Below are 13472 nucleotides of genomic sequence, written 5' to 3' on the forward strand. Positions count from 1 at the left end.
AACTCTTTCCCCAGGGGCTGTGGGGGGGGCTGTGTTATCCCAAAAGCCACAGTTATTGAACCTTTCAACCATGTTGAACAACATGGATATCTTTAATTTTGATTGGACGGCTTCGGGGAAAAGGGGCGTGGGAGGGGGGCTAATTGTCCTCCAATATTTTTGGTCACTTAAAAAGGGCACTAGAACTTTTAGTTTCCGTCTGAATGAGCCTCTTCCGGTATTCTAGTACCATTGATTCGATGCGATGACCCCTGAGGAAAACAAACAAAGCGACAAAACAAATAAACACGCATCTGTGACGCTTTCTTCTGGCAAAAAAAAATACAAAATTCCAAATTTTTGCAGATGGGAGCTTGAAACCTCTACAGTAGGGTTTTCTGATACTCCAAATCTGATGTTGGGATTTTCATTAAGACTCCTTGGATTTTTGGGGGGTGCCCCCCTCTTTTGAAAATCAGGCAAATTTCCTAAGGCTCGTAGTTCCTAATGGGTAACATTCAACTTAATGAATTCTATACATTTGCAATCAGCATAAAAAGTTAATTCTTTGGATGTCTCTATTGATTTCAAATTTCCGTTTACAGAATTTGGGTTACTATTGAGCCGAGTCGTTCCTTACAGTTTGTTACCACGAACTGTTTGATCATGCAAGACTTGCAGGATTGAAAAAAGTGACATAGTTTTGATTTAAATCCCACACAGTCCTGTTTTTTTTTTTTTTTTTTTTTTTTTTTTCAGTAGCATCCTGTTGAGTATAGCCCTGTTTTCCTACCAGTGAGTTTTCAGACCTTTGCGACTGGAATCAGTCTTGATTTTTAGAGTATCTGTGTTGATGAAATTCCTTGTTCTATTCCATGTGATACTTCCTCATATCAGGATTGTTTTTGTGAATTGAACACAAAAGTTTGTGACGTGTTGTTGTAGTACTATGCCTAGTACTGCTATTGCGGCACTATTATGCAGGTGATAAGCTGAGAAGGCTTAGGCCAATAGGTTAAGTTCAAGAAAATCCTTTGAATTTAAAAAAGAAAACAACATCAATTTGAACTTACGATACATAAACAAGTAATACGGTAAATAAGTATAATCTTTAAAGTTACTTGAACTTGGCGGTAACTTTCTTGACCTTGCTATATCTAGTCTCTTATGTAATTATAAAAACATAATATCTAAAATAAAGTCAATGTTTTGACAAAAAAAACTGTGTGTCCGTATACAAGAGGATGAATGACTCCATAATCGTAGGTAAAAACTATATGATGACGTTAGTTATAATGACGTCAGTAACATCAATATACAATTTTGTCATACCGTCAGTCACGTCGTCTTATCTTTAAGTTGGTAATTCACGGTGGTGTCATTTGTAGTAAAGCACCAACTCTAGCCCACAGTAACCGTAATATTAAAAGAAAACGCAATTTTTGACAAAACTAAATCATCATGCGTTATGTTGCATATATACAATCATATACTATATAATCATATATATATACAATCATAGTTGCATAGCAGGGCAATGGAACATCATAGAGATCTGCTTAAGGGCTCATTTGAAAAAATACGAAAGTTAAAACAAAGAAAATTATCTACATTGTCTCACCACCATAAACCGTAAAACTATTCTTAAAATGGAGATTAACTGTTTCACACTAAGAGGTGTAGAAGTTTTTAAATGCTATTCACTGTCAATCTTTTCCTTTCCCCTGAAAAATGAGAAAAGATGTAAAATAATAAAAATTTAAAAATTTTGACCGGCCGTTTAATAGTGGCTTCAGTAATAAGGATGACAATGTGTTTTGTTCTTTCCTAAGCACTTGCTAAGAAAAATCCGAGGTTTTTTTCCTGTGTGTGATAAATGTACTGAATAAAGTAATACAAAAAGAAGAGTCGGATCTAGTTTACCACGTTAATTCATGGTTACAGCGATGGCTACAACCTAGTAAAATCTTAAGGAATGGAAAACGTGGTTTGAAAAAAAGATCATGTGAGGGAAAGTCGTCGTTTCATTTGATACAGGAATGGTAAATATTTTTTCTTATAATCTTAAGTTTTGATGTTTCTTACTATACGATACAATAAAAAAAATAACCCGCATGTTCCATATCCGAACATGTTTTAACGTTAAACTTGATAATACATCTTAAATCAACGTCCCCTGGAGAAGCTGGATGGAGTTCAAAGTCGCTCTGTAGTTAGGGTTACTTCATATTTCATATATATATATGTATATATATCTTTGTGCTAGAATGTGTTACTTAGCTACAAACCGCGTTTTCAGGCATTTTCCCAGTTAATATCTTTAAAAAACTATTCTCAAAAGTGCTTTAAAAATGTTATTTTAACTTTCTCATGAAATTAAAAAAAAAAATTTAAATCCACCTTTTCGCTCCGGGCCTGATGATATATACTTGAAGCAAAAAAACTTTAAAATAAAGTCACAATTTTGTTTCTGCTGCTATTTAAACTTCTTTCTCTCCGCTATTCCTTGGAATCATGGCTTACCTTGGCAATGTTCAAAGCTTCTCGTCTACATAGAAGACTATTTCGCATGAAGAAAATGTCCTAGCAATTTGAGTGATTTGTGTTACTGCTATATTAAGAAAAAAAGAACGAATCACGCTGTCTTCATCGCTACCTTTGAGTGATACGATCTAAAAGCCTTTATTCATTGATAAATCTGGGTGAAATATTGGCTCTTCAGTTTCCTGAAGAACCAATAGCATCTGCCTGTGTTTTACTTTTAAAACAAAAACAAAAAAAGTAAAAAGACTTTAATAAGGCAACAAAGTCCACACATAGATCTATGTGTCTTAGGATGCTGCTCAATTTGTTTATTCAAAACTCGAAACATTATTGGCACGGTCGTTTATTGGAAGACCAAAAATTAGCTTACCCCTCTCTTGAAAAAATAAGATAAACAAAAAGTACTATATTTGTTTAGCATTCGGAAATCATATTTTTCTGGTAGTAAATTACTTTTCTCGAACTTTTTGACTCCTACCCTCCTGGGATTGCTTCATCCCTTACCAACTGCACCCATAAAGGGGGCTTTCCCTTTCGAGATCTTCTACACTAGAAAAAAAAAAGTAAGCTCATTTTCACTTAAAATAAACTAGCTAATTAAGTGACTTTTGTATATTTAAATGGATAATTTATAATTGAGCGGATTTGCAATATATGTCAAAGGAATAACTTGAGGGGTGCGGGACATCGCTGCAAGTTTACCACATATTAGACTAATAAAACTAAATTCATTGCTACAAAGACACTAATCTTGAAAAGAAGTTTTGCGTTCAAACTTAAGAAATTGTTTTAAGTTTTACTTCCTTGTTCATTTTTATTTCTGTTAGTTTTGGGTTTCTTCTCTTTATTCACGGTAATTTCTTCTTCTTTTAGGTTTGGCATTTTATAGAAGCTAATATCTGTTTGCTTTAAGTTTTAAGTTGGCTCTTTTCTTTTTATCGGAAAAACTTTATCTCTGTTGATTTAATTCCCTTTCGTTTTCTGATTGACGGTATTCATATCTGTTAGTACTATTAATGTTGACTAATAATAGCATTAGTGGTAATTAATTATTTGCTGAAACAAGTACTATTAATGTTGACTAATAATAGCATTAGTGCTAATTAATTATTTGCTGAAACAAGGCATTAGCAGTCGTAGTAGAAAAGGGACAGTAGTAGTCGTAGTGGAAGTAGCCGCAGGGTTGCCACTCAGCCGGTTTTTGGGTGCCACTTTGGCTAGCAAAATAGTGTCAGTTTTGTATAAAAAGTGTCATTTTCCAAAAATTTGCCGCTCGCGACGCTTCGTGTCGCTCGCGCTCATATCAACAAGCTTTTTAAATTTCAAATATTGGCCAATCCACTTGGGGTCACCCCCGCGTGGTTTCCCGCATCTTTAAATTCTCCAACATGAAATGTCATCTATCAACTATAAAAAAGAAATTTTGATTTTACTTATTCGGTGCTGATTTCCGGCTTTGCACAGGCTTTCCGGCTTTGTCAACTTTCCAGCCCCCCTCCTAAAAACCCGCTAAACCGGAAATGATGCATACTGTGTAAAATTGGTACTCGTCCCATAGAGTATTTTCTTCTCTTTTTTTTTCTGAGCAGTCTTTTTTCATAGCGTAAAAAAGGATCGTAAAAAGAGAAGAAGAAAAACTTTCGATTTTTTTTTCTTTTGAGAAAACGGAAAAAAAAGGGACATCAATACTAGTCTGCATTGATAGTGTTTTACATCTAGTTTTTACATAAAATGGACTATCTGGATTATGACAGTGTATTCAGGTGCTTGAAACTTTTCTTTTCTCCGAAAATGCTGAAGAGAAAACCACGAACATAGAACGTAGCTATTGATGACCCTATGATAAACACAACTGATAGTGGTTCAGACACTAACCCTTTCAAATAATCTATTTGGCAAAAACTAGTGGAAAAACAGTAAGACAGCTATATCATCTAATCTGTTTATCACAACCTGAATAGAATAAGTTTCACGAGAACTCTCGCCACTCCCAGTAAATTTTTCTTTACGATGTCTCCAGGGACTAGGGCATAGGAACAGTCAACTAGCATTTTAAGTATCAATATGAAAGCACCTTTATAATAAAAAACGAGCATTTAGAGTGTCAGCGTGAAAGCACATTTACAATCAAAAATTAGTGGGACTGAAATAACTAAAATGAGGAAGTGCGTCCAAATTCAATTTATGTAATGATGTAATACAAATTTAAGTAAGAAAAAAAACTATGAAGTTAGATTGTGATTTTGCTAATGATTGCATAGGATGTAAGATAATGGAAGTTTTGGTATCAATTTTGTTTTTAGTATGATGGTTATGTATGAATATTCATTTGTCCATTAGTAGAGTAGTAGGTACCATTTTGCTTAGACGTATAGGAATTACCATGGTATTTGCTTAGATGTATAGGAATTCCCATACTATTTGCTGGGACCTCTACACCTTTTCAAAGAGAGTGAGTATCATCTCACACCTGTTCCATTTCTTTGAAGTATGTGCTATCAGACTGTTTTTCTGATTTTTTGGACAATTGCCTTAACTCGAGAGTAATTTGTTATTAATGTGTCGTTGCTAATTAAAAAATTGGAGGCTACAATCAGAATTGTTTGATTGAAATTTGCAAAAAGGGGATAAGGGATTCGCGAATTGGACTGTACGAACGATCTTATTTGAATAATAGGGAAAAAACAGAGCTAGATAACATTTGGGAATTGGATCGTATGAAGGTGGAGAAAAAAGGGTTAAACTGATTAGCAGTTAAGGTAACCCCGAAGGGCTTGTTAACCCAGGAAATTTGTTATAAATTTGAGACAACATCAATCTATGAAAATGGTTAATGATGATAGAATGACATTGTGAGTTGACCTAGCTTTACCTCTCCGATGTGTTCTGTATTATACAAAAGTGTAGTTTGAACAGTGTTGTCAATATAAAATAGGGTCTAACGTTATAGTATACTAAAAAGATGATACTAAGAGAGATATAGATGACAAGAAAAGGATTTTAAAAATGAAATTCAGAACAAACCTCAGAAATTCTTGCAATTCAAGTAGTAAGGTGTAAGTGAGTACGAACCATCAAGGATTATAAGCACCAACGACCCTAACCACCAGATACCTCAACGCCCCCCCCCCAAAGGTCCCCTATCCCCAAACTCGAAGGGCGCCCCCTCCCTCCAACTTTTTGACCCCCTCCCCCCCCCTATTTTTTTTGAAGTTCTTTTTTAACTTTTTTTTATTATTTTTTTTAAGATATATTTTTTTCAACTTTTTTTTACATGTCTTCGAATGAGATGAAACCTACTTAAAACAAAAAAAAATCACATTTAATATTTTCCAAACTCAAAAATGAAAATGGTACACGTTAGTCATTACCGTCATGACACGCTAGACATGTTAGTCATGACCTTTACTATTAGAAAAATAATGTTTGTAGTAGCACTTGTTTTTATTGGACTAAATTTTTTTTTTGGACTTCGAAATTATTCAACTTTTTTTTAAGTATCTTAAAATGACATAAAATAGGCTTACTACTCTAACAATTGTACTCTGTGCTTGCTCAGAGACACGATGCGGCTTTCCCACTGGTACTATATGGCGGGTTATGGACAATATCTAGTTTATTGCATGTATTAAATCAGTATTTTTTACGCAGTGGAACGATAAACACATAAGTCATATCTTTTAAAAAAAAGTGATGATAGAGCATTTTAATAAAGTGTGTTCACATGACAGTGTTATTGTAGCATTGATTGTCGACAAGAAGAAGTATTTAAACTATGAAACAAGTACAAGTGGTAGCACTATTGGAAATGTGTGCATGCATTGTCATGACAGTAAGGAATTAAATTTCTTTGGGGTATCGAAAAAATTCAACTCTTATGTTGGTGGATATGCAAGATTTAAATCTCCAGAGATGATTGCACTCAAGAAGAATGCCAACATAAAAATAATCGTTGATGATGGGGGACAACTCCTTGCTACTGTTGCAGGTAACACATAACCTACTAATACATCCTATCGTCAACTTTCGAGTATTAGCATTCAAGGGAAGGTCAAAAAAAGAAAGGCCTACTCTTCTACTAATATCATTAACAATGTCATATATTCTCGCTGAAACTATTACCTGTGTAAAAATAATGTGATAATAGACAGTGAAATTGCCAGAACCATAAAAAGGGCAATGGCAGAAAATATCACTATGGAATATAAAGATGAATCGATGAAAAACACAGTACCAGAAAATTACTGAAAAGTAATTTTTTCATAATGACATAATGACATATCCAACAAAGGATGTTGATAAAGAATTTATTCATTCTGATACCTAGATTTTGTAAATGTTATCCCATGTGTGTGACAATAGATGTATGCAAATTCCTTTTATTACATCTCTAATGTTTTAATAGACATTCTCAGCGTTTGATATGCTAGCATACTCTAAAAAAAATGAACACACAACAATTCAATGCATAACATATTTTTAATGAAATAATGCTATGTAGAATATTAATACAAAAACATATTATGATAAATTATTAATATCAATGATCAACTTTGGACATTTTGAGTCTTTTCCATAAAAAAGTTCACAATGTTCTCTCTTGATATTGTAGCTATTGTCTCCTCTTAGTTCGTAATCAGTAAAATGATCATTATTCCATTTTGAGTCATACACAACTTTTACTGGCGTGTCATCAACAGGCTCAATATGCTTTTTGTCTTTGGTATTATTTTGTTCATTGACTGTTTGATCAATGGCAGTAACGTTTCCTGGTACTTTGTTTTTCATCAATACATCTCTATATTCCTTGGTGGTATTTTCTGCCATTGCCCTTTTTATTTTTCTTACAATTTCACTGTCTATTATCACATTATTTTTACACAGGTAATAGTTTCAACACGTATAAAAGATATGGTTTATGATATTAGTAGAAGAGTAGGTCTTTCTTTTTTTTATCTTCCCTTGAATGCTAATACTCGAAAGCTGACGATATGATGTATCAGTAGGTAATGTGCTACCTGCAACATTAGCACGGAGTTGTCTTCTATCATCAATGATTTTTTTTATGTTGGCTTTCTCTTTAAGCGTAATTATCTCTGGAGATTTCAAAGTCGCATATCCTCCAAAATAAGGGTTGATTTTTGTCGGTACTCCAAAGAAATTTAATTCCTTACTTTCATGACAATGCACGCATACATTTCCAATAGTGCTACCACTTGTACTTGTTTCGTGGTTTAAATACTTCTCCTTGTCAGCATTCAATGCTACAATAACATTGTCATGTGAACACACTTTATTAAAATGCTCCGTCATCACTTTTTTTTAAAAGATATGACTTATGTGTTTATCAGACATGTAAAAAAAGTGGAAAAAAATATGTCATGTCAAAAAAAATTAAGAAAAAAAATTTAAAAAACTTCAAAAAAAATTAAAAAAAAAATGGGGGGAGGGGGTCAAAAAGTTGGAGGGGGAGGCGTCCTTCGAGTTTGGGGATAGGGGACCTTTGGGGGGGGGGTTGAGGTCTGGTGGTTAGGGTCGTTGGTGCTTATGATCCTTGATGGTTCGTACTCACTCACACCTTACTACTTGATTTGCAAGAATTTCTAAGGTTTGTTCTGAATTTCATTATTAAAATCCTTTTCTTGCCATCTACATCTCTCTTAGTATCATCTTTTTAGTATATTATAACGTTAGACCCCATTTTAAATTGACATTACTGTTCAAACACCACTTGTGTATTATACTGATCATATCGAAAAAGTATAGTTAGGTCAACTCACAATATAATTTTATAATAATTAATCATTTTCATAGATTACTGCTGTCTGAAATGTATAACAAGCTGCCCGGGTTAATAAGACTTTTAGGCCTACCTTAAATGCAAATCAGTTTAACCCTTTTTTTTCTCCACCTTCATACGATCCAATTCGCAAATGTTATCTAGCTCTGTTTTTTCCCTATTATTCAAATAAGATCGTTCGTACAGTCCAATTCGCGAATCCCTTATCCCTTTTTGCAAATTTCAATCAAACAATTCTGATTGTAGCATCCAATTTTTTAATTAGCAACGACGCATTAATAACAAACTAATCTCGAGTTAAGGCAATTGTCCAAAAAATCAGAAAAAACAGTCTGATAGCACATACTCAAAGAAATGGAACAGGTGTGAGAGGATACTCACTGTCTTTGAAAAGGTTTGAGGTCCCAGCAAATAGTATGGGAATTCCTATACGTCTAAGCAAATAGCATGGTAATTCCTATACGTCTAAGCAAAATGGTACCTACTACTCTACTTCCATTGCCAAGAGTTCAAAGAAAAAATATGAAAAATATGAACAGAAATGTTAGAGCGCATTTTTGCGGCACAGGCCCAATCACTGAAGAGGTCACTAGATATTCTTGTGGGACACCGGTGAGCTTACTGGATGTTTTTACGTTGCTGAGTTGTTGTTTGATGTCACCAGTGAGATTTTTAATGACTGGGCTTCAAGACCTCTAGTGACGGAAATCGATGAAAAGACGCGTAAAGTCAAGCGGTCACTTGCCCAGTAACTGGTTAACATTGTAACATCTATTAACATAGTGACGCAAAAATACACTCTTAGCTTTTCTTGCTCTTTTCTTCTTTGAATCGTAGTCAACCCTCAACTAATAAAACATAAAAATTGAATTCGGACCCACTCAAGAATTGCAAACTGCTTGACTGACTTATCGTCTATGAGCCTACAAATTATTGCAACAACACAAAATAGTTGAACTAAACAACTGAAAACAATTGAAGGCTTCTCCGCCACATTGCAGTTAAATGTCTGTCTCTGTCCTCTTCATTGCCAAGTATTTCGTACCGAAGATCACTGGGTGATCTTCGCTTATCAGTAATAAGAATAAGACTCCTCGGAGGAATAACCCTGGTCAGAACATTGGAATCGGAGTATGAGTATTCGAAAGGGTAGGCTGGGAGTAACGATGGTAGTAATCGCGACATAAGTAGTAAAAGCAATTGTGCTTGGAGCGTTCGCGATAATTCTCGCTTTGATCAGATCAAATATCGTTAGTACATCGTTCGTATAGGGTTTGGTTTCCGCCTTCTGTTTTTTAATTTCGTCCTCAGATATACAATCAACAAGTTCAGTGCTTCTTAAATACTAAACTCTTTGGAAATCAATCACCACTTAAGAAATGCGCACTTCTATAAACCCTCCTAAACCTTGCCCTGCCATATTCACTCTCCAAACATCCTAGTCGGAAAACAAACAATCTTAAAATCGAATACTATGACCTGTGATGTCTGTTTTCAGAAATGTGTGGGGGGTAGAAATTCATTTGCTAAATCTGGGCGGGGGGCAGTTTTGCTTTTTTAAGTAAAAATACAAAAAGTGGCTTTTCAATGAAAATATAAAAACAAGATACGTTTCAGAATCTTGGTGGGGGGGGGGACTAGTGCCCCCCCCCCCCCTCAATTGACGCCAATTGCTGACGTAAGCCTGAGACATTTTATAATATAAAGCTAAGAAAGATCGTTTTTCGTCTCGTGCCTAAGACTGAATGTAAGTAGGCCACAGAGCGCGAGCAAAATTTTGAGCTTATTATTAAGTTTTGTATAGAGGATACATTTTATTGTTGTGAGATTAATTTTATTGTAAAATTAACTTTATTGTACGTGGATTAATGTATACAAACCTTATTACAAAGCTGTACACATGTCGTATTAAGCATGTAAACTATTTTATTGAAAGATGATGTCTTGTGGTGTGTAAAATTTAACAAACTTTCTAAAGAAAAAAAAAGAAGGGGCTTTGCTGAAGTGTCCCAAATTATTTCTCTTAATACTATTTTTAGCGTGAATGTTCCTTCAATCCTTTTTCAGTACGCGATTCTTCCTTGATTTTGCTCCAGACGGTGCCGACCCATATTCGTGTTGATGACATAGAAAAGAAATTGCTTAAAGAGATTGATGGTGTCCTTGCAGTTCATGAATTTCATGTTTGGCAGTTAGCTGGAGATCGTATTATTGCTTCTGCTCATATTAGGTTTGTCAATCCTATTTCTTTTGGTATAATGGAAACCTTTTCGGTTGTTGCGGTTGCTGTTTCGGTTGTTCGATAGCCTACATTAGAAAAAGTTTATCTTTTCTTCTTCTTCTTTCTTTTGAATAGATATTTTTAGCATTGAGAGAGAAAAGGCTTGTTATAGAAGCAGGAATAATTAAGTAAGAATGCCCTACGTCCCATCTAAACCTTTGGTGCCTGCCTGTTTTTATCTTAGGGTTGGGATATGGAGAGGGGGTTTGATAAGTTTATTTTGAATAGAAAAGCCAAATATTACTTAGAATTTGTTTTTGTGCTGGTCAAACCCGTCTAATTAAGGAGAAACATGGGATTTATATAAAAATTCAAAGCTATAGATAAAACGATGCTACCTTTTTAGTAGGGGTACTCTAGTCCCCTTTCCCAGTCCTATGTTCTACTTTTTGTTAAGTTAAATAGCTATTGCTTAGGTCTAGAAAGGACAGGAAGTCAAAGAAAATATTGCTTATCTCAGCATTACGAACGTCGGATGAGCTTAAAGTTGTCAATGAATATTACCATGTATCCATACTTAAAGATAACTAGTTTTTCCCCTTATAGAATTCGGAAGTTTCGACGTTCTTGCAAACAAAAATTAATAAATAGAGAACCTTGGGCTATAGCACCCGGAAATTAAAAAAAAATTGTAAACTGGTAAGTTTAGGAAAAAAAGTCTGACATTGTCATCGCCTTGGAGGGGGCAACTATTATTCAGCTTCGACTAAGTAGTAAATTTGAAGTTCTAAAACTAGTTTTTGAGAATTTTTAAAGAGTCTTAAGTCCGTCGAAAATCGCAGTGAATCGATAGAAAAAGCACCGTAGGAATGCCCATGACCGAAAGCTCTTAACAGGAAGTTCCTAGTCTTCCATCTTGAAAACCTTGGAAAATTCTATTTTAGCATGGGTAGCACTTTAAGTTAAGAAAGAAATCGCGGCACAGCAAAATGCTGACTTGTGCCATTCTGGTCACAAAACTGCAATTTTGCCCAAATAGGGCCCAACTACCAACGAGTGGAATTTCTGTGATAGCCAATTATTTTACCAAGTGTAAGCACTGTAGAGCTAGAACAAAAATTTGATAGAAGCTGGTAGCTTTATTGGTCTCACAGAGTTTTGGCGTACTTACTATTACAATTTGATTTTATCTCATTCTTCTTTTCCATTACATAATTTTAACCTCTCATAGGTAGAAGGTGAGACCTTGTTGAGAATTACGGTCTTATAAATAAAAATAATAACGGTATAACAAAAGTAACGAAAGGTAATTCTACATTGCGTCTGAACCTGAGGACGCCAACCAGTACCGTGTTTGGGTGGGCAGGGAGCCTGCCCATCCACCCCTTCTCTGCTCCCCCCCCCCAAATTCCTCAAAAAATATATTTAATCTATTGTTTGCAGCAGTTGCCTTGACTTTTGCTTTATGATATCACAATTTATTGAAAGGGAGCATCACACCAATAAAATTTTCCATCTTTACAAATATTTGTTTATCTTTTTACATCTATCTAGGTTTTTTGCTTTGAAGGTGTGTATACAATTATTGAGGAGCTGCCATTGGCTTGGTCACTCCGTGCTAGAATCTACTGCCTCTCTCCTTGCGTACTTACATTTTTCATGAGAGAAAACTAGACAAAAGTAATCTGTCCACGTAAAGTAGTGCTTTTGCGCTTGCTTTGTAGTTTGAAACCTTTTGGGAATTTTCTTGATTTGAAATATCTTTTATAAACAGGGTACATAGCGAAGCATTTAGAAGCTAAACCTGCATCAAAAGTCTTGGCCATGTTTTCGCTGTCTTTTTTTCTTTTCTTTTTATTGTATGCACTTAGTAGTATAGAATAAAATGAAAATGTATTCAAACAAAATATGCTGTAAACTTTGGTAATGTAAACTGGCAATAGCAAGGATGAATCAACGCTGAATTTTCTCTTTGACTTGAGATGCTTGTTAGAATAGATTTCTGTTTCGTTAAACATTCAGCCATTATGAATGAGCCTTCATCCTCAGTGGATGAAGAAATCCACCTGTTTTGAACAAATGGTTATTTTAACGAGGTCGGGAGACAAACAGGAGTTCAACTGCTGTCAGGAAAATGGTCCTTAACTACATTTGGTCAGGTTAGAATTGTCGCGAGCTGTTTTTTTAGTAGTTGACTTTGCGTGACTCCGTGGTATCTTACAAAAATACCATAGGAACGAAAGGAAAGGGTAAACGATTTTTTTTTTATAATGTGCGTGTAGTTGGTGGAGATGTTGTTTAGGCTTGTAGTGTTCTCATTGTTGAAGCATGATTAAAAGGTGCTCATCTTAATCATAACAAACCATTCTACTTCGAGGAATTATTATTGACAGAAAATGGACATAGAACAGCAGTTCTATGTCCAATTTCTACGCTTTTAATGCAAGAAAAAGATTCCAATTAGTAAGCATGAAGAAATTTAGTTTTGTAGACAGCAACGTCTTGGCTCTTATCGCCCAGCTTTCTTACGGGTCTGTTCGTTGATCAATAAATTTTGTCACCATTTACCTAACAAAAAAAAACTGTAAAAGAATTTGAATACCTTATTCACTTCCAAATTATAGTAAGCTAAATAATTCAACCTTAGTAACACCACAACTTTATTAAAAATTAAAAACATTCATAAATAAAGTCGCGCAAAAAGTGATTGTTAGGCCAGAATGGTAATTTACAGAGCCCTATAAATAACTAAATGGTTATTTCAACAATTGGGAAGATCTTGTTTTTGACGACGACTGGATAGAAAAAAGGTTTTTGTTCTTTGTGCCGCAAATGATTTGAATAGGACTTGCAAAACAATGATTAGACTATGCGTTAAGTTTCGATTAAACATGAACAAGTTAATTGGAATTGGCTGCGATGGAGGCT

General features: G+C 34.7%; 1 protein-coding gene across 2 annotated transcripts in view; it reads left to right on the forward strand.

Annotated features, from left to right (window-relative positions):
• ZnT63C (solute carrier family 30 member 1) overlaps nucleotides 1–13472 on the forward strand; it is a 179567-nt gene that overhangs the window by 119642 nt on the left and 46453 nt on the right. For both annotated transcript variants that reach the window (XM_089108153.1, XM_089108154.1), the window contains exon 7: nucleotides 10391–10553. In XM_089108153.1, the coding sequence (XP_088964279.1) occupies nucleotides 10391–10553 (163 nt within the window). The remainder of the gene's footprint in view (nucleotides 1–10390; nucleotides 10554–13472) is intronic.

Source organism: Artemia sp. Qi Xiang Cuo, chromosome 2 (genome assembly GCF_049724085.1).
Source record: "Artemia sp. Qi Xiang Cuo chromosome 2, ASM4972408v1, whole genome shotgun sequence".
In the NCBI taxonomy this organism is placed as follows: Eukaryota; Metazoa; Arthropoda; class Branchiopoda; order Anostraca; family Artemiidae; genus Artemia; species Artemia sp. Qi Xiang Cuo.